The sequence below is a fragment of the Canis aureus genome, chromosome 5 (assembly GCF_053574225.1).
Source record: "Canis aureus isolate CA01 chromosome 5, VMU_Caureus_v.1.0, whole genome shotgun sequence".
NCBI classification, from domain to species: Eukaryota; Metazoa; Chordata; class Mammalia; order Carnivora; family Canidae; genus Canis; species Canis aureus.
The window spans coordinates 82030056-82049689 of NC_135615.1; the positions used below are offsets into that span (position 1 = coordinate 82030056).

The window sequence follows — 19634 nt, forward strand, 5'->3', positions numbered from 1 at the left end:
TCTGAGGCCTGGCTCGGTCCCCGGGCGCCCCGCACCCCGGGCGGCCCGTCGCGGGCGGGGGGAGGGTCCCCTCTGCGGCGGCGCAGGCGGCTCGGACTACAAGTCCCGGCAGCCCGCGCGCGGGGCGGACGTGGGGCCGCAGTGGGCGGGGCCGGGCGGGCTGCGCGCACCCGACTGCGGCACCTTCCAGCCGCGCCGGCCGCCAGCTGCTGCAGGTGCCCCGTCCCCGCCCGCGCCCGCGCCCCCGCCCCCGCCCCCGCCCGCCCGCCGCCCGCGCCCCCAGCCTCCCGCCCGCGCCCCCGCCGCGGGGCATCGCGACGCCCGGGCCCGGGGCCACGGGCCGCAGCGTCGGGGCCGGCGATGAGCTCGCGGAGCCGGCATGAGCGCAGGTGAGTGCGCAGCTCGGGCCTCTCGGAACCGGGCGCGGGCCCGGGGCCGCCCGTCGACGCGCCGCCGCGCGACACCCCCACGCGGGCTCGTGGTTCAGGGGGGCGACCCCGGGGACGCCCCCTGCCCCCCGCCCCCGTCGTGGGGAGTGGGCGCCTGGCCCTTCCCAGACAGGCGCGGAGCCCGGCGGTGGCGGCGCACCGAGCCGAGCCCTGCCCGCCCTCCCGCAGCCCTGGGCGCTGTGCCCGAGGCCGACTGGGGTCCCCACTCCCTCTGCACTCCCTCTGCAACGACAGATGTCCAGGGAGGGGAAGACCCGCTGCATCCGGGGCCTCCGGGTGGTTGTTCCTCTTGGTTGCATGGACTGATGAATGAATGAATGAATGAATGAATGAATGGGGTTGGAGAAGCCAGCGCTCTCGAATCTCAGGGTCACAGTGTCCCGGACACCAATGCCACTCTTGATCCCCTACCTCAGGCCCTCCCCCGAGGAAGCCCATCAACACCCAGGTCCAAGGGCCACACCCTGCATGTTACCCATCCCAGACCATGCGACCCGAGCCCACCCTTTTTGGAGTCTAAATCCCCGCTGCTGTGACGGGAGCCAGGAGACCTCTCTTCTCCAGAAGGGTCCCATCTCCGCGTCAGTCACCCAGACCCCAGACCGCAGCAAACGGTCCACCAAAGGTTGAGCATCCTCGACAGCTGCACACACCCTCGGTTCTGGTCTCTCCCTCCCCGTCGTCTCCCACCTCCCGTCCCACCCCACTGGAAGCTCAGAGTGCACCCCCCCCCCCACTGGGGAAGGAGCGGGAAAGCTGAGGAAAGACGCCCTCTGAACTCCAGAGCTGAAGATCAGGGCACTCCTAGCAGGTTGTTTCTCACACACACACACACACACACACACACACATCCCCTCTCGCCTGGCAGAGGAGAGGAGCTTCTGGCTGCAGGGGGAGGGGGGGAGCAAGGCAAGGGAGGAGGCAGCCCTGTTGTCTGGGCCCCTGCCAGGTCATCAGCAGGAAGCCAGGGCTTCCGCAGGAAACAAGAGGTTCTCAGATGGCTTTGACTCCAGCTCCTCCACTCCCCTGTGCTGGTGGCATTGCCCCGGGGCCGTGGAGTCAGGGTAGGTTCATGTCTAGCCTTGACTACCCATAGCTGTGTGACTGTGGACATAATAACCTCTCTGTGCCTCATGCTAAGTGGGATCCAAATCCATACTTTTCCTGGGGTGGCCGTGAGGATGAGTCCAGATGAATGTGTTCATTCAGACCCACTCCTTTGCAGCTTCTCCCTTTTGCAGCTGTATGACTCTGGGCCAGGTGCTCTGAAGCATCATTCCGCAGTTTCCTCTTCTGTAAAATGAGGTGATAATAGACCCTCCCTCTGAGGGCGATGCATGAAGATCAGTCCCTGGTATTCAGAAGAGCGATATAATCATCGTGGAAAGTATTCTCATCCCACACAGCCTGCTCGGGGCCACCCCGAGCTGGTATTACTAGAAGAGATCAGACACTGCCCTGGCCTTCCTGGGCCATCCCTGGGGAGGCTGAACCATAACTAGAGACAAACAAGCACTTCCGAGTGTTTTCACAGGTGTCCCCCTGGAGAGAGTGCCCTGGGCTTTGACCTTGCCTGGAGACTAGAGTTTTCCGCAGAAGGGACTTCCTCCGTCAAGCCTCTCTCTTTTTCTTCCTGGACTTGGGAGAGCACGCTGCTGCTCCTGAAATGAGGGGTGTGTGCTAGGCACCAGGACAAACCCCCCAGAGGGAACATTGTTGTGATCCCCAGGTGGTGGGAGGCGGGGAGTAAGCAGACCAGGGTCACACAAGGTGATCTCTGGCAGGGGCCCTTGACGAAGGAGCTCGCCCCTCTAACCTGGCCTCTGACTGCCCCAGAGGCAGGGTCAGTGACTCCGAGCCATTGCTTCCATGCTGTGTTATGGAAGCGAGATGTCCACACGGGTACTGGTTCGCTCATTCAGTTAATGGTTCCTGCGTCCCAGCCCCATGCCCGGCGCTGTGAGCAGGATGGGGATACCCTGTTCAAGCCTGATGGCAGGATGGCTGCCAGCGGGCATGACGGAGGCAGGTGGAGAGGACTTTGGAGCAACACAGACTGTGTCTAGCTGCTAGACACCTTAGGGGGCCAGCTGCCTCTGCAAAACCCAGTCTTCTCACCTATAAAATGGGATAAATTGCAGGACTGTTGCAGGATGAAATCAGATTAGCACCAGCGAAGTGACCCGCTCCGGGTGGCCCAGCATGCCATGCAGGCTTCTTCCCCATCCCTAGCCCGCCGGGGAGAAGCCGTTGAGTGTGCACAGGGGAGCAGGGGCACAGCTGTGGCTTCAGACAGGGTGATGGGAAAGTGGGAGGAGAGCCTGAGAAATGGGTCAGAGACGAGCCACACCTCCTTGGCAGGGAAGCCAGCAGCTGCCCGTGTACACATGCCCACGCTTCAGGAACTTCAGACACCCTGGGGCGGCTGCTGCTCACACTTTTTCATGTGCCAGCTGCTCAGGCTTACGCTCCTCGAGAGGGAAAATGAAGACCCAGAAAGGTTAAGGCACTTGCCTCCCAAAACAAAGCCTGCCTCTAGGAGAGCCCAGGGCTCTGAGGGAGAAGCCCTGAGGTTGGGAGTGCGGTGGTTAAGAGCGTGGACGCTGGAGCCAGACCGCCTGGATCAGATGCCACCACTCACTGGCTCTGTGGCCCCTGGGCAACCTGCTACACCTCCTCCGGCCTCCGTTTCCTAAACTGTAAAATAGGGATAAAAGTAGTACCCTCTTCGTGGAATGGTGGTGAGGAATCCATGAGTTAATGTACGTGAAGTTCATGTCAACCCCTCATAACCCCGAGGTGCTCTTCCCCTTGTGCCACGGAAACATTCAGGACCAGCCCTAAGGCCTGAAGCATGACCCACCGTGCCCCACTCAGGGAGCCGGCCTCTGCGGCAGGTGAAGGACTCTGGCAGAAAGACAGCTGGGACTCCAGTGGCCACTGGGACCGCCGCCTTTTGAAGTGGGGCAAGAGAGGTCTGTGGCTTTTTGGTGGCCAAGGACCTGAGAACCCAGCTTGCCAGGCTGTGTCACTTGTCCCAGAGGCCTGCTCCTCTGCCCCCCAGGCAGGGGGCTAGAGTGAATCACCCCTTTCCAGGCTCCAGCAGCGAGCAGAGGGGCCCCCCGCTGTGTGTCATCTGCAGGCCACTGCCAGGAAGGGGAAGAAATGCTCTCCTGACAAGCCTCACTCAAGTGGACGGGGCTGCCCCCCCCCCCCGCCCCCGCCCCCCCCCCCCAGAGTAAAAGGGACCGGACCGCCCCAGGAGAGCTGGGGCAGGGTCTCTGAGCCCCAGAGAAGGCTGACCTGGCCTCCTGCCCCCCCAGCTCTGAGCCTCTGCTGCTGGCTGGAGACCCCCCACGGTTGAGGGCTGCAGGCTGTGTGTGCGTGTGCGTGTCCATCCCCTGAGGCCCGGCTCTTCCTGGAGCTGGTGGCTCTGTTTGTTTTCTGAGTCAGCCGAGTGGACAGGGAGGGCCTGGCTGGAGGTGGGGCTTGGGTTGTTGAATCATGAAGTTCAGAGAGGCCTGGGGAGGCCTGGCCGGAAGCCCTGGCCTCCGAAAGTGCCCACTTGGGCCCTGAAAGCTGAGGATCCAGCCCCAGTTTCCTGGTTCCACCGTTTACCGGTATATATGTGTGTGGCGGGGGGTCTTTGTCCCTCTGAGCCTCGTTGGTAAAATGAGAAAAAGGAGTCCACCTCCCCGTGTGGCTGGATTTGCGTGGAGGCATACAGTGGGTCTCGTCCCCTGGGAAGCGCTTCAGGGCTGTTGGCTGCTCTTACCGGCATGGCCATAGTAACTGTCACGACCGTCCATACGTAGGGCCGTGGGGCTGGGGTAGAAGAGCACGGGCTGCCTGGTCTGGCGGGGCCTCGTGCGTGGTGCAGCCCACGGAGACCCCCACCCGGAGTCAGCCTGCCCGGACTCGCACCCTGACGCTGCCGGGTACTTGCTGCGTGATCTTGGCCGAGTTACTTAACCTCTCTGAGCCTCATTTTCTCCCCTAAGAAGGGGATAACAATTGAGCTCCCGCCGCAGGGTTCTTGTGTTAACGGTGGTAAAACGGGCCAGGAGCAGATGTCGCACACGGTGGGCTCTTGGAAGCGTTGGCTGCTCTGAAAGCTGCAGAAGCCCAGGTGTCTGGGGACGGAGCAGCTGAGGGCCTGGGGATGTTGTGACAGTGGCCTGGGACCCTCGGGGCTTGTGGGTGGAAACTGGCTGCGGTGGGGAAGGGGCAGGAGCTCAGAAAATCCGCAGGCCGCCCCCACCTGGCCTGCTGTGTGCCATCCCTCTGAGCGAACCCCGTGGGTGCCCAGCGCTGCTGCCAGAGGGGCCCCTGCGTGTCTCAGCCCCACAGGCGGCCCAGCGGTGGGGGCGGCGAGCCCAGGCCCTCTGCAGCCCTGGGACACCCGCCGGCCGCCTGCCCCGCCAGGACCACGGCTCTGCAGGAGGGGAGACAGGAAGAACAGGATTTCTGCAGTAGAGCCTCCTAGTGCTGGTCTCTGACCTCAGTTTTCTCGTCTGTAAAACGGGAGCGATAGTCAGCCCTTCCCCGCAGAGGGTTGAGTAAGCTGGTGCTCAGCTGGGACGTAGCAGCTTCTGTCCTCCCTCACCCCTCCTCTCTGCTCGCCCCCCCCCCACTCCCACCTTCAGAGTGGGGGCCCCTTTCCTGCCTGCCATAAAGTCCAGACCCGACCTCTCAGCATCCCCTCGCCGCCAGGACTCTGCTGGGCACGGGAGTTGAACAGGGATAAGCAGCCCTGACCTCTGCCCTCCGGGTGGGGACTGGATGCAAAAGGGGGACACATGGTTCCCAGGGAGCGAGTAGCTTGGGGCTATTCCACAGGGCTGCGGAAGCTCGGGGCGCTCACCAGGCCCTGGGCCCCGATCCTGGGCCTGCACCCAGCCAGGGATAACCAGACGCACGAGGAAACCAGACTGGAATGAGCCAGCAGGACAGTCACATAACAGGCCCGCGAAGACTTGAGCCATTGGGTCTGTCGAACCAGTTCATAAAATAGCGATGCTTTGTTTTCTTTTCACTTCAAGTCTTTCATTGGCCCTGCCAGGTGCCAGCATTAGCAGAAATACAAAGGTTGTGCTTTTGCACTTAAAATAACCCGTTATCTCCCCGCTTGCCTCATCCCCGTGGTGTTTGTCTCCCACTGTAAGCCCGTAATCACACCTGAGCGCCGCGGTCCTGGCCCCAGACCCCCCTGACGCGCAGCTCCAGCAGCAGGCTGGCGTCTTCAGCGTCTCCAGGATCAGGCACTGCCAGGACTCTTGAGGGCACCCGGGTCCCGAGGCGGCTGGGCCCCATCACGGCCACGACCCCAGGGGCCTCACTCACCAGCAGGTGCCACTTCGGTTCATGCTAGAACCTTCGTCTCACGCAGCTGCAAATACAGTTGTCTTGAATAACCTTATCGTCCCTTTCCTGTGCTGCTCAGCGTCTAAAGGTTTGACTGCCTTTGGTCCTGGTTCTGACACCTTCCGCTTTTCAGGCCAAGGACCCAAAGCACCACAAGGATCTGTGCCACCTGCTGCTGCATTTTTCCAGGACGTGTGTCCAACCCGCTCCCATCCGCCCCTCCGTGCTGGTCCTTGGTCTCAGCAAGCTGGTTCCCAAAAGCTTTATTCTAGTAACTATGTGAAACCCCATCAGTGGAACACTGCTGCCAACCTCTGGAAACGTTTCAGGGTTTTTTGTTTATTTAAGAGAGAAAGAGGGGCGCCTGGGTGGCTCAGTGGTGGAGCACCTGCCTTTGGCCCAGGACGTGATCCTGGGGTCCGGGGATCGAGTCCTGCATCGGGCTTCCCACAGGGAGCCTGCTTCTCCCTCTGCCTGTGTCTTTGCCTCCCTCTCTGTGTCTCATGAATAAATAAATAAAACGTTTAAAAAGAGAGAGGATGCAGGGGGTGAGTGGGAGGGGGTGCAGAGGGAGAGAGCAAGTCCCAAGCAGGTTCCACTCCCAGCGTGGAGTCCGACATGGCTCGACCCCACTCTGAGATCATGACCCGAGCGGAATTCAAGAGTCAGATGCTCAACCCGCTGAGCCCCCCAGGCGCCCCGTACGTCAGTTTTAACAAAGGGCTCTGTACCTGAGGAATGGCAGGTGCAGTGGGGACCGTGTATCCCCGAGGTGTGACAGATGGGTTGGAGCAGCCAGGACGGCAGCTGTCCAGGAGAACTGCCCCTCCGGCTCCTCTCTGACCTCAGCAGCTCCCACGTGGGGCCACCAAATGACGATGCTAATTTTATTTTAAGGTATAAGAGAGGGAGGAGCCCCCATGACCTGTCTCCCTTGCACCCGCAGACAGCAGCCCTCTCGTGGGCAGCACGCCCGCCGGCTATGGGACCCTGACGATAGAGACATCTGTAGATCCCCTCAGCTCCTCAGTTTCATCCGTGGTAGGTGGCGGGGTGGGCAGGGGAGGCTCCAGGCGCGCCCCCGCCCCGCGCCCACCCGGCCTGTCCGTCCGTCCGTCCGCAGAGGCTCAGCGGCTACTGTGGCAGTCCATGGAGGGTCATCGGCTATCACATCGTGGTCTGGATGATGGCAGGGATCCCTTTGCTGCTCTTCCGCTGGAAGCCGGTGTGGGGGGTGCGGCTGCGGCTCCGGCCCTGCAACCTGGCCCGCGCAGAAACACTCGTCATCGAAATAAGAGACAAAGAGGTGAGGCAGCTGGCGAGGGGGGCGCAGGGGAGGGGGTCTCAGCCCCATCTGGCCGCTCACCTCCTGTGGGACCGCGCACAGTTGTCCTCTCTCGGCCTCTGCTTTCCCATCCAAGCAACGGGCGGGAGGGGCAGTTGGGTGGCTCCCCAGGGCATCATGTATGTCCTTGGTCCCTGTTTTGTCCAGCGGGGGCCGCCGGGCGGCAGGGTGCACCTGGGAGAGGACCAGTGTCTCCTGGTATCAAGCCCCCACCTCTGTGTTCCAGGATAATTCCTGGCAGCTCTACACTGTGCAGGTGCAGACCGAGGCCATCGGTGAGGGCAGGTGAGGTGGCCCCGTCACCCTGCCCAGAAGCCCCAGCTCCCTGCCAGGGAGGGACTGTGGCTGCATGGGATGGGGAGGTGCTGGCCCAGTTCCCAGGGCTCCACGGTAACCCCTGCCCGCTCCCAGCCTGGAGCTGCCGGCCCGGGGCCAGGCGGAGGATGGCCGGAGCCAGGCGGCCGTGGGGGCCGTCCCAGAGGGTGCGTGGAAGGACACCGCCCAGTTCTGCAAGAACGAAGAGGCCGTGAGTGCACAGCTGGCTTCCCCACGAGCCCTTAACCCTCCCTGGGCCTCAGTGCCACGCTCTGCACAACGGGAGGGTTGGAGTCCCCGTTCCCCACGCACCTCTGGTTCCTTTGCCCCAATGTCTGGGCTGCTGGGCCGAGCACCTCGGCACCTCCAGGCCTCCCTGCCTCTTTCCCGCAACACTGGCCTCTGCCCCTGCACCCCACCCCCAAGCTGTCTCCAGCCTCTTCTCTCTCCCACCCAGCAGCGGACGCTGCGATACTACCTCTTCCGGGGCCAGCGCTACGTCTGGATCGAGAGCCAGCAGGCCTTCTGCCAAGCCAGGTAGGGCTCAGGCCGGCACCGCGCGCTCCTGCTGGGTTGGGCCGAGAGGTGGCATGACGTGGCCCCGCGTGGACTCCACCCTGGGCTGCGCACCTCAGACCCCGGCGACGTGAGCAAGTTGCTGAGCCTCCCCGGCCTCGGAGTCCCTGTCTGTACCCCGGGCAGAAAGAGAATCCCTAGCAGAGGCCTCCCAGGGTTATTTTGAGGGGCAAGTACATAAGCTTCGTGTAAAGGTTGGCTCAGCCTCAGGCCAAGGTGGCAACACTGAATCAGACCTTAGGCTCTGGACTCGGATCATCCGATTGGGGTCTCGTCCCCCCCGCCCCCCGCCACCTACTAAGTGCTCAGTAACTGTGAGCTGCGTCTGCAGAGGTGAGTGCCCGGGGGACGTGGAGGTGGCACCAGCCTCTGCCACGTAGAGAAGCACAGCACGAATCGCTGACGGGTCTGTCACGTGGTAGGTGCCAGGCACTAGCCACGCGCGTTACATGGCTTCTCGTTTATCTGCCGTGGCCCTGTGTGGCAGGTGCTGTCACCATCCCCGTCCTGCCGATGAGAAGACAGGCGCAGAGAGGTTAAGTCACTTAGGGAAGGCATCGTCGTGAAGAACACGCCTGTCGCTAAATAATAGGGATTCTTGTCGCTCTTAACTGTTAATCATCATCCCTCACTGTTCTTCCTGGTTTGGGGCCCGACCAGGGGAACTGGAGGAAGTTAGGCCCAGAGTTAGAGAGCTGCCTCCTCCCAGGAGCTCAGGGGGCCAGGAGGGGCCTGGAGCCCCGAGTCCCATAGGTAGGGGAGGCGGTGCCCAGGCCCCATCGCCCACATGTGTTCCCCGCCTCCCCCCCTCCCCCCAGCCTGCTGGACAACGGCCGCACCTGCGAGGACGTCCACCGCTCCTGCTCCGGCCTCAGCCTCCAGGACCAAGCCGTGAGGTGGGTGTGCTGCCCCGGACCAGGGGTGCCCTGCGCCCTGGGGACCCCTGTCTTGCCCCCCTGAGCATGGCCTTCTGGTCACCTGCCTTCTCTGGGCCTTGGTTTCCCTGGCTGTAAGATGAGCTCTGTCGCCCTTGGAGGGTCCGGCCGCCACTGCCCCCTCCATCTTTTGGCCCGGCCACTTCTCTTACAGGAAGACCATCTACGGCCCCAATGTCATCAGCGTGCCGGTCAAGTCCTATCCCCAGCTGCTGGTGGACGAGGTAGGACTGTCCCTGGGCTGCACCCCGGCTCTGGCTTCGATTGGTGGTGTGGCCCTGGCTGGGGGCTTGCCCTTTTAGGGCCACTTGCCAGTGGCAGGCCGGAGCAGCTGTCCCCTCCTCCGTAGGGGAGAGTCACCTCAGAGCCAGCCCCGTCAGCTCAGGGCGAGGAATTGGAGGCTGTGGTCCAGGCTGGGGCTGGGAGTAGAGGCCGGGAGACGAGGCCACACAGCCCCAGCCTTTCCTGGCCTTGCTGCACCTAAGCCACCTTCACCCTCTGGCAGCTGCATGAGTAGGGACACAGTTCACACACCAAGGACCCAAGCTTCAGAGAGGTGACGTGGCCTAGGGGACAGTGGGGAGCCGTGAGCCGGACGCCCCGGAGGACACAGAACCTCCCGGCCTTCTGAGCCAGCGGCGGACGCCCACGAAAGTCACACTGGCTCCTGGAGTCGGGCTCGTGTACACCCCGGGCAGCCACATGGGGGCCGCGTGGTTCAGGGCCAGTGACCTGACCCTTCTGTGCCTCGGTTCCCTCATCTGCAAATGGAGTGTGGAATTGTCACCACCACTGGATGACACTTAGATGACGGGCTTAGCAGGGGCCTGGCTGGCATCTCAGTGTCTGTGTCCTCTTCAGAGCAGAGAAGCTAAGGGCCCCGGGGCCTTTGGGGGCGCTGAGCGGGGCCACGGGCCGGCCCCCCGGGGACACGAGCCCTGATGCTGCTTCCCCGCCCCTCCCCAGGCACTGAACCCCTACTATGGGTTCCAGGCCTTCAGCATCGGGCTGTGGCTGGCCGACCGCTACTACTCGTACGCCCTGTGCATCTTCCTCATCTCTACCGCCTCCATCTGCCTGTCGCTCTACAAGACCAGAAAGGTGGGTGCGTGAGGGGGATGGCCGGGGCGGGCAGGTCCCCACGGGGGGCCGCCCCCACCCACTCCCCATGTGCCCCCTGCCCACAGCAAAGCCAGACTCTGAGGGACATGGTGCAGCTGTCCGCGAGGGTGTGCGTGTGCCGGCCCGGGGGAGGTGAGAGCTCGGGGGGGGGGGGGGGGGGGGAGGGAGGCTCTGGGGCGGGGGTTGGGCCCGGGCCACGCTGAGGCCCCCGCTTGCCTGCAGAGGAGGAATGGGTGGACTCCAGCGAGCTGGTGCCCGGAGACTGCCTGGTGCTGCCCCGGGAAGGCGGGCTGGTGCCCTGCGACGCGGCCCTGGTGGCTGGCGAGTGCGTGGTCAACGAGAGCTCCCTGACAGGTCAGCCCCAGCCCCTGGCCTCTGCCCCCGCCCTCCCTGCCCTCGGCCTCCCTACCCCTGACCCTCTGCCCCCAGCCTCCCAGCCCCCGGCCTCCCTACCCCTAGCCTCTCAGCCCCTGGTCTCCCAGCCCCTGGCCTCCTAGCCCCTGGCCTCCCTACCCCTGGCCCTTTGCCCCTGGCCTCCCTGCTCCCGGCCCACTGCTCCTGGTCTCCCAGCCCCCAGCCTCCCAGCTCCTGGCCTCCCTGCCGCCCGCCTCCTTGCCCCTGGCTTCCCTGCCGCCCGCCTCCCAGCCCCCAGCCTCCCTACCCCTGGCCTCCCAGCCCCTGGCCTCCCTACCCCTAGCCTCTCAGCCTCTGGTCTCCCAGACCCTGGCCTCCCAGCCCCCGGTCTCCCACCCCTGGTCTCCCAGCCCCCAGCCTCCCAGCCCCTGGTCTCCCAGCCCCTGGCATCCCTACCCCTGGCCCTTTGCCCCGAGCCTCCCAGCCCCCGGCCTCCCTGCCGCCCGCCTCCCTGCCCCTGGCTTCCCTGCCGCCCGCCTCCCTGCCCCTGGCTTCCCTGCCGCCCGCCTCCCTGCCCCTGGCTTCCCTGCCACCCGCCTCCCTACCCCCAGCCTCCCAGCCCCTGGTCTCCCAGCCCCCCGCCTCCCTGCCCCCAGCCTCCCTGCCGCCCGCCTCCCTACCCCCGGCCCCCTAGCCCCTGGCCTCCCTGCCCACTGGGCCCTCTGCCCCTGGTGTTTCTATTTCCCTTCTGCTCTCGAGTGACAATCCTGGGTTGCTAACCCTGCACCCCGCGGCCACTCCTCCAGGCAGCGTCCTAGGGCAGAAGCGCCCCCACCCCCCTGCGGTGTGTTGGTTTGAGTCATAAAAGTGATGCAGCTCGTTACAGAATAGTTCCAAGAGTCCAAACGTCTCCCCGCCCCGCTGTATCCATGTGCACACATTCCTGGTCCCTGGCTGGTACCCATCCTTCCGGGATTGTCTGGCTGCCTCTTTATGGCCTTTGTCTTGAGTCTCAGTGTCCCACTCTGTGAAATGGGGGCAATGATGCCTGCATGTATGGTTGTAAGAATTAAATGGGACCTGAGGGCTTATGAAACGATTCTGTGCTTGATTCTTGGGTTGGTGGTGGGAAGGAGTGGCATGGAGACCCCTCACAGGCCTCCTGCCCCATCCCTCCCAGGGGAGAGCGTTCCGGTTCTAAAGACGGCCCTGCCGGAGGGACCTGTGTCCTACTGCCCAGAGACCCACCGGCGCCACACACTCTTCTGTGGGACCCTCGTCCTGCAGGCCCGGGCGTTCGTCGGACCCCACGTCCTGGCAGTGGTGACTCAGACAGGTGGGAAGCAGGGAGGCAGGAGGGGATGCTGGGCTCATGCCACCGGGTCGGGCAGGGGCCATCTCTGCCGCTGTCCTACTGGGGGACCCTGGGCAAGTCCCCCACACCTCCAGCATGCGTGCGGTCGGCTGACGTGCGCAGGGCTGTGGCCAGCAAGCAGGAGCCCACCCCTTAGGAAGGGAACAGCCCTGTACGACGCCGGCAGGCTCTTGTCACGTGGGAACGGGCCCTAGCATCACCAGACTTGAGTTTTTCACTAAGAGCCACATATCAGGATTTTTAAAAAGTGAAACTGCCCACTTCATAGATACCGTCCACTCGTTCCATTTTCGCTAAGCCCCATGAGGGCCGGCAAGACCCGTGGGCCGTCACGAGTCACCCCACACTGGGTGATGCCTCCTCCCAGGAGCAGCAGGTCTCACAGCCCCCAGTGTGGTGCGGGAAGGCAGGGGCCGGGAGGGCCTGTCCTGACCCTCGCCACCCCCACCCCCCGGCTGCTCCCAGGGTTCTGCACAGCAAAAGGGGGCCTGGTGAGCTCCATCTTGCATCCCCGGCCCATCGACTTCAAGTTCTACAAACACAGCATGAAGTTTGTGGCTGCTCTCTCTGTCCTGGGTGAGTGACCCCCTGCACTGCCTTCTGTTGTGTCCCCCTCCCCCAAGCCCTATCCCAAATCCCGCTGAGCCCTTGCTGTCTCCCCAGCTCTCCTCGGCACCGTCTACAGCATCTTCATCCTCCACCGCAACCGGGTGAGCCTCGGGGACCGGGCAGGGGCGGCCGGCGGGGACCCGGGGCCAGCCTGGCCCCTGGAGTCACGGTGCCTCCCTCCAGGTGCCTCTGAATGAGATCGTGATCCGGGCTCTGGACCTGGTGACGGTGGTGGTGCCACCCGCGCTGCCCGCTGCCATGACCGTGTGCACACTCTACGCCCAGAGCCGGCTGCGGAGCCAGGGCATCTTCTGCATCCACCCGCTGCGCATCAATCTGGGGGGCAAGCTCCAGCTCGTGTGTTTTGACAAGGTGGGGGCCGTGGGGCGGGGGCCACGGGCGCCCCAGCCAGGCCTCCATGCCTGCATTCCTCAGTCAGCAACGCAGGCTGCTGCCTGGTGCCAGGTCCTGTCCTGGGGCGGGAAACGCCCAGAGACCCCGCACCCCCCGGCCAGCTCCCACACACGCCCGGCTCCCAGTCTGGCAGGCAAGACCGTCTGAGGTCACTTAGTCGTTCCCTGGTGCTGCTCTTGGCGCCGAGACCCAGCAGAGACCCCCCCACCCCCCAAGAATAAGCGGATCAGGGCCCACAAAGAGCCGCAGGTGGTGATGGCTTTGGGGGAGGACTTGAACTGGGTAACGTGATAGGTGGGACGTGGGGGTCATTCCCTCAGGGAATGCTCCTCTTTGACCTCAATGATGGGGGGAACCCAAAGACGGGAGGCAGGGCAGGCGGGGGCCGGGGAGCAGTCAGCTCCTCGGAGGAACAGACGGGGTGCCTGGGCACTGGGAACAGTGGGGACTCGGGCGGGACGGGGGGGCTGGGCAGCCCCATTGGCGAGGTTGGACGTTAATTATTCTGAGGGCCCTGGGGGCCCCAGTGAGTCTTGAAACTGAGTAGTGGGGCCTGATCGGGTCCTCGGAGCCCCCAGGCTGGCGAAGGAGCCGGACGTGTACCTGGGCAGCTGGATCCGAGCGTGGGGAACGCGGGCGCTCACTCGCTCGCCCATTCGGCACGCACACCGTGCGCCGGGTGTGGCCAGGCCCTCTTCCTGGCCCCGCGACAAACAAGTGATAGGGTCGCAAAGTGGTCGTGGGTGGGAGCCCGAGGCAGGGGCCACCTGACCTGCCGTAGGGTGAAGGAAGACTTCCTGGAGGCAGCGGTGCCGGACAGAGGAATCGGGGGTTGGGGGGAGCGGCCCTGGCAGAGGGACCTCCTCTGGCTCCTGCTCTGGCTCCCGGGATTCCCAGGGGCCCCCGCTGGCCCGGGGTGTGGGCGCCCAGCGCAGCCGCACACAGCTCCTCCCGGGACTCATCACTGGCCCGCCCCTTGCCCCCTGCAGACGGGCACCCTCACGGAGGACGGCTTGGATGTGATGGGTGTGGTGCCCCTAAAAGGGCAGGCGTTCCTGCCTCTGGTCCCAGAGCCCCGCCGCCTGCCCGTGGGGCCCCTGCTCCGAGCGCTGGCCACCTGCCATGCCCTCAGCCGGCTCCAGGACACCCCCGTGGGCGACCCCATGGACCTCAAGATGGTGGAATCTACTGGCTGGGTGAGGAGGCCGAGCAGGTCAGCCCCTGCCTCTGGGCAGCTGGGCTCTAACCAACCCCGCCTGGTCTTCATTCCAGGACTTCGGTGGCATCCATTGTGCCGCCATCATTAATAATGGCCAAGGCCACGTGCGAGCACCCACTTTGTGCCAGCACCCCGCGGCCCGGGCCTTGGCTCGTGCTCCTCCTGTAGCCCAGGAAGGAAGCTTCCAAACCTGCCTCGCAGGGAGGAAGCCCAGGCCGAGGGAGATTTGGAATAACTTGTCCAAGGTCACCCTGCAACTTGTAAGTGGCAAAGCCAGGGTTTGGACTTGGGTCCATCCGACTCCAAAGCCCATGTTCTTGACTTCCATCTGGTCTCCCGTGAAGGAAGTCTTCCACGAGTCTAACTTGCCTCTGCCGCCGCCTCCCTCCGGGGGCCGAGGATGGGCTGCCCGGGGCCAAGCCAGTGCCCGGCCCGACGGAGGCCAACCTTCCCTGCCTGCCTCCCAGGTCCTGGAGGAGGGGCCGGCTGCAGACTCCGCGTTCGGGGACCAGGTCTTGGCGGTGATGAGACCCCCGCTTCAGGAGGCCCAGCTGCAGGGCAGGGTGAGTGGCGGGGGCCGGGGAGCAGTGGCTGGGGAGGGGGGCTCCACAGGCCGGCCCTTCAGCTGCCCCTCCGTCTCCCTGCAGGAGGAGCCCCCGGTACCCGTGAGCATCCTCAACCGCTTCCCCTTCTCGTCAGCCCTGCAGCGCATGAACGTGGTGGTGGCGTGGCCGGGAGCTGCTCAGCCGGAGGCCTACGTCAAGGGCTCCCCGGAGCTGGTGGCAGGCCTCTGCAACCCGGAGACAGGTGGATGGGGGGGCCGCGGCCCAGATGGGGGTGGGCCCCCAGCCTCCCACCCCCTCGTCCCAGCGACCCCTTGCCTCTCCCTGGCAGTGCCTGCAGACTTCGCCCAGATGCTGCAGAGCTACACGGCCGCCGGCTACCGCGTCGTGGCCCTTGCCAGCAAGCCGCTGCCCATCGTGCCCAGCCTGGAGGCCGCTCAGCAGCTGAGCAGGTGGGCTGGCCCTGCCCCACCCCCTGGGACTGTGCCTCGGGCCCTCTGCAGGCAGAGCCCCGGGCAGATGTCCTTGCCCGTGGCTGGGGGGGGGGCCTTGGCCGCTGCATGCCCTCTGACCCGGTCTGCCCACCCTCCAGGGACGCCGTGGAGCGGGAGCTGACCCTCCTGGGGCTGCTGGTCATGAGGAACCTGCTGAAGCCCCAGACCACACCGGTCATCCAGGCTCTGCGGAGGACCCGCATCCGCACCGTCATGGTGACAGGTGCCCCTGGCCACGGGGCCGGGGTCAGGAGGGCAGAGGGAAGGGCACGCAGCACCCCTTCTTTTCGGGCCCCTGCTTCAGGCCAGGCCCCTTTCACACGTTTCTCGGTCTTCACAGTGTCCCTCCTAAGTGGAAATCATCCTTCCACTTGCCCAGGGTGGAAGGTGAGGCCCGGAGGAGTAGAACGACCTCCAGAGGCCCCGCGGGTGGTGCTGACCTGCCTGGGTTCCGGCTCTGTGCCCGCTGGGCCACTTCTCCGCGTTTCAGCTCCCCCTAGAGGAGATGGGGGATTATGTCACCCTGGAAAGTGGTGATAGTTTCATGGAGCAAGAGAAGATTCTAGCCAGGGCAACACGGAGGGGCCCAGTAGGTCTGTGTCCTCCTCGTCCTCCCCGTCCCTGCGTGCACAGACGCACACACGCACACACCCTTCCCAGCGAAGTCCATACCACTAAGTGGTATGTGTGGGACATTGGCCCAGGTCCCCACTGTCCCCTAAGACCTTCATAGGTTTCATAGGTGAGGAAGGCGGGGCTCAGAGACCTTGATGAACCTGCCTGAGCTCACCCCACCAGGCGCGGCACACAGACCGCGTCTGGCCTCTGTCTCATCTGTGAGGGTGGCCCCCCGGGCCGCCGCTGGGCTCTCACCTTGCCCCCACATTCCTAGGGGACAACCTGCAGACGGCAGTCACCGTGGCCCAGGGCTGCGGCATGGTGGGCCCCCAGGAGCGTCTGGTCATCATCCACGCCACCCCCCCTGAGCGGGGCCAGCCTGCCTCCCTCGAGCTCCTGCCGTTGGAATCCCCCGCAGCCGTGAACGGGGCTAAGGTGAGGCTGAACCGGGGCTCCAGCCGCGAACCCCACTGATGACCCCGCCCTGTGTCACCTGACCCAGGCCCCAGCTCTCTCGGGGGTGGGCAGGGGAAGCTGAGCTGAGCTTCCCGGGCCCCCAGGATCCCGACCAGGCCGCAAGCTACACCATGGAGCCAGACCCCCGATCCAGCCACCTGGCCCTCAGCGGGTCCACCTTTGGTGTCCTTATGAAGCACTTCCCCAAGCTGCTGCCCAAGGTAGGGCTGCCCCTGAGCCCCTCTGGTGGCTCGAAGCCGCCCCCGCGCCCCGCTCCCTCCTCGTGGCTCTCCCGCCCCGACCCTGCCACTGCCTCAGTCTCCCCTGTCTCCCTGTGCTCTCAGATCCTGGTCCAGGGCACTGTCTTTGCCCGCATGGCTCCCGAGCAGAAGACAGAGCTGGTTTGTGAGCTCCAGAAGCTCCAGTGAGTAGCAGGCGAAGGACCTGCAGGGGGCAAGCCAATCCCTGGCGGCGGCTGCGGTGCGTGGCATCATGATGCATGAGCCCCCCGCCCCCCCCCCTCCCCCGGCAGGCGTTAGGAGTCATCATCACCTTCTGGGAGAACCCAGACAGGCTCTTCTGGGTCCCTCACACCAAAAGTAGTCATTGCCTCAGTTTACTGAGCACCCGGGATGTCCCAGGCACAAAGGCCAGCAGGGCCCCAGCCCTTCCCACATGCGGGCAGAGGGGTGGCTGCACAGACGGGAGGCGCCTCACGGGCTCCAGCCAGGCCCCCTCTGTGCAGGTACTGCGTGGGCATGTGCGGGGACGGCGCCAATGACTGCGGGGCCCTGAAGGCAGCCGACGTGGGCATCTCGCTCTCCCAGGCTGAGGCCTCGGTGGTCTCGCCCTTCACCTCCAGCACGGCCAGCATCGAGTGTGTGCCCATGGTCATCAGGTGAGGCGGGCAGGGGCCGGAGGGGCGCCCCTCAGGGCCCGCCAGCCAGCCTGGGCGCCCGTAACGCCCCTACCCTGCTCCCAGGGAAGGCCGGTGTTCCCTCGACACCTCGTTCAGCGTCTTCAAGTACATGGCTCTGTACAGCCTGACCCAGTTCATCTCCGTCCTGATCCTCTACACGGTGAGTGGGCCAGAGCCCGCTGCCGGGAGCAGGCCCAGAGCCGGGACGCTCAGCAGCGTGGCCTCAGCCCAGCGGGTTCTGAGATGCATGGCGTGGCCTCAGACCCCACCCTGCCGCTTTCTAGCCGGGTGGCTTGGGCGACTCCTGAACCTCGGGTGGCGAGGCGCCGAGCACAGTGCCTCATGCACACAGTAGGTCCTCAGAAGTGGGGCAGCTGTCCTGTGCTAACATGTCCCTGTCCTCCGGGAGCTCCCGTCTGCAGGGGAGACTGAGGCAGAGCCCACGCAGGGCCGGAGACAGGATGCACCTATTGCCCTGCTCGCCTGGCTCAGACCTTGGCCATGTCACAGCAGTTTAGAGGGCACCTCCCTGGCTCCGCTCTGAGCACATGCGCCTTCTCCCCCCGCCCCCCCGGGAAGCCAGGCGACACAGTGGGGCAGCGCCGATCTCATGCTAGTATCTGTCCCTGCATCCACCGAGAACCGTGGTGTCTTCTGGCGACCGAGGGGTTTGGCGGGGGCTAAGTGCCCCCCAGCCTGGGAGCTTCCTGTGGGCAGGAGGAAGCCACCCCATCACTTTCAGGCCTCCTCCCTCAGACTGGAGGAGGGACACCCTGAAGGCAGGGCAGCGGCTTCCCCATCAGACTGGGAGTTCCCCAGAGCTAGGTGGCTGCTGCCCCCACCCTCAGGCCGCAGGGCAAGAGCCACACCTCCCCCCTCCCGCCACCTCCTGAGGGCCCTCCAGGTGCCCCCTGCCATCCGCCCTCTGCCCTCCCTCCCCTGCCGGCAGATCAACACCAACCTGGGTGACGTGCAGTTTCTGGCCATCGACCTGGTCATCACCACCACGGTGGCGGTGCTCATGAGCCGCACGGGGCCGGCGCTGGCGCTGGGGCGGGCACGACCCCCGGGGGCCCTGCTCAGCGTCCCTGTGCTGAGCAGCCTCCTGCTGCACGTGGTGCTGGTGGCCGGCGTGCAGCTGGGAGGCTACTTCCTGACCGTGGCCCAACCCTGGTGAGTCGGGGGCCGCCCGCGGAGCCCACCCCTGCCCTCCGCAGGCCCGTTCGCGACCCCGGGTCTTTGTGCCGCCAGGTTCGTGCCTCTGAACAAGACCGTGCCCGCGCCCGACAACCTGCCCAACTATGAGAACACCGTGGTCTTCTCCCTGTCTGGCTTCCAGTACCTCATCCTGGCCGCAGCCGTGTCCAAGGGGGCGCCCTTCCGCCGGCCTCTCTACACCAACGGTACCGCTGCTGCCCGGCAGGCCGGGTGCGGGGGGAGGGACGGGCTGGGGGGTCTGGCGCCGGTGGGGGGCCCCCCTGGACTCATGCCGCCCTCGCCCCCAGTGCCCTTCCTGCTGGCCCTGGCGCTCCTGGGCTCCATCCTGGCGGGCCTCCTCCTGGTCCCTGGCCTCCTGCAGGGCCCCCTGGCGCTGAGGAACATCGCCGACACCTGCTTCAAGCTGCTGCTGCTGGGCCTGGTGGCCTTTAACTTTGTGGCGGCCTTCGTGCTGGAGGTGGGGCTCGCCCTGGGTTGGGGGACAGAGGGGCCCTGGGGGGTGGCCTCAGTCACAGCTGCCCCTCTGCGCCCTCCCCGTCCTCCGCAGAGCGTGCTGGACCAGTGCCTCCCGGCCTGCCTGCGGCGGCTCCGGCCCAAAAAGGCCTCAAAGAAGCGCTTCAAGCAGCTGGAGCGGGAGTTGGCCGAGCAGCCCTGGCCGCCGCCCACCGGGCCCGTGAGGTAGCGCGGCCTGGCCACCCCGGACGCCCGATCTCCCTGCCTCTGAGCCACCGACTGGGACCCGCCTCCAGAGACAGCCACCGCCCGGAGGTTGGCAGATGTCCTGCTCCTGTCCCGCATCTGCCCGCCCCGGCCCCCCTGCCCTCAGCTGGGGAAATAATATTGTCCCCCCCACTTCAGACATCCTGTGTAGACGACAGCCCCCCGCCCCCCCCGGAGCCGCTGTCAGTGTAGCAAATAAAGTCATGATATTTTCCTGGCGCAGCCTGTCTCCTATGTGGCACCACGAATGGGTGTCCAGCTGGTAGCCCCTAGCATGGGTCTGCTCCTGGCACCCCTGATTTTTGAGATCACATTGGGCGACTCCCCTCTCTGGGCCTCCGTTTGTTCATCTGACAGGAACGATATTTGCGGGTTGAGCCCATGGCTCGTGTTCCCTTTAGAACCTCACGTGTGTCGTCGTTCAGTCCTTGCCGCTGTGGAGTCTCGTCCCCGTTCTCCAGATAGAGAAACTGAGGCTTAAGAGGCCACGTGCATAGTCAGAGGTGGGGCCAGCTGGCTCGGACTCCAGCATCCACACTCTTACTCCTGCCTTCCTGTGGGGGCAGCAG

The 19634-nt window shown here is 65.1% G+C and overlaps 1 protein-coding gene across 6 annotated transcripts; it reads left to right on the forward strand.

The window, feature by feature from the left end:
* Nucleotides 1–269: 269 nt before the first annotated feature.
* On the forward strand, nt 270–19168 carry ATP13A2 (ATPase cation transporting 13A2). Of its 6 annotated transcripts, none has more exons than XM_077899439.1 (29): nt 270–389; nt 6760–6854; nt 6937–7119; nt 7385–7443; nt 7570–7684; nt 7931–8010; nt 8868–8945; nt 9139–9208; nt 9951–10085; nt 10172–10238; nt 10329–10460; nt 11641–11796; nt 12301–12411; nt 12499–12545; nt 12628–12816; nt 13848–14054; nt 14545–14640; nt 14725–14884; nt 14972–15092; nt 15233–15357; nt 16027–16187; nt 16313–16429; nt 16553–16632; nt 16954–17106; nt 17191–17287; nt 18077–18300; nt 18379–18530; nt 18633–18802; nt 18893–19168. In XM_077899439.1, exons 1-29 carry the CDS (start codon nt 380–382, stop codon nt 19025–19027), a joined length of 3525 nt encoding a protein of 1174 aa, XP_077755565.1. In that variant the 5' UTR covers nt 270–379; the 3' UTR covers nt 19028–19168. The 6 variants fall into 6 exon arrangements, with proteins under 6 accessions (XP_077755565.1, XP_077755567.1, XP_077755566.1 ...); XM_077899441.1 differs by having other exon boundaries at nt 9978–10085; XM_077899440.1 differs by having other exon boundaries at nt 7934–8010.
* The last annotated feature ends 466 nt before the right edge of the window (nt 19169–19634 follow it).

Excerpts from the sequence above, each read along its gene's own strand:
- ATP13A2 (XM_077899439.1), top strand. Across the intron at positions 12,546-12,627 it reads TCATCCTCCACCGCAACCGG|GTGCCTCTGAATGAGATCGT; the intron begins GTGAGCCTCGGG and ends GCCTCCCTCCAG. Across the intron at positions 16,633-16,953 it reads TGTGAGCTCCAGAAGCTCCA|GTACTGCGTGGGCATGTGCG; the intron begins GTGAGTAGCAGG and ends CCCTCTGTGCAG.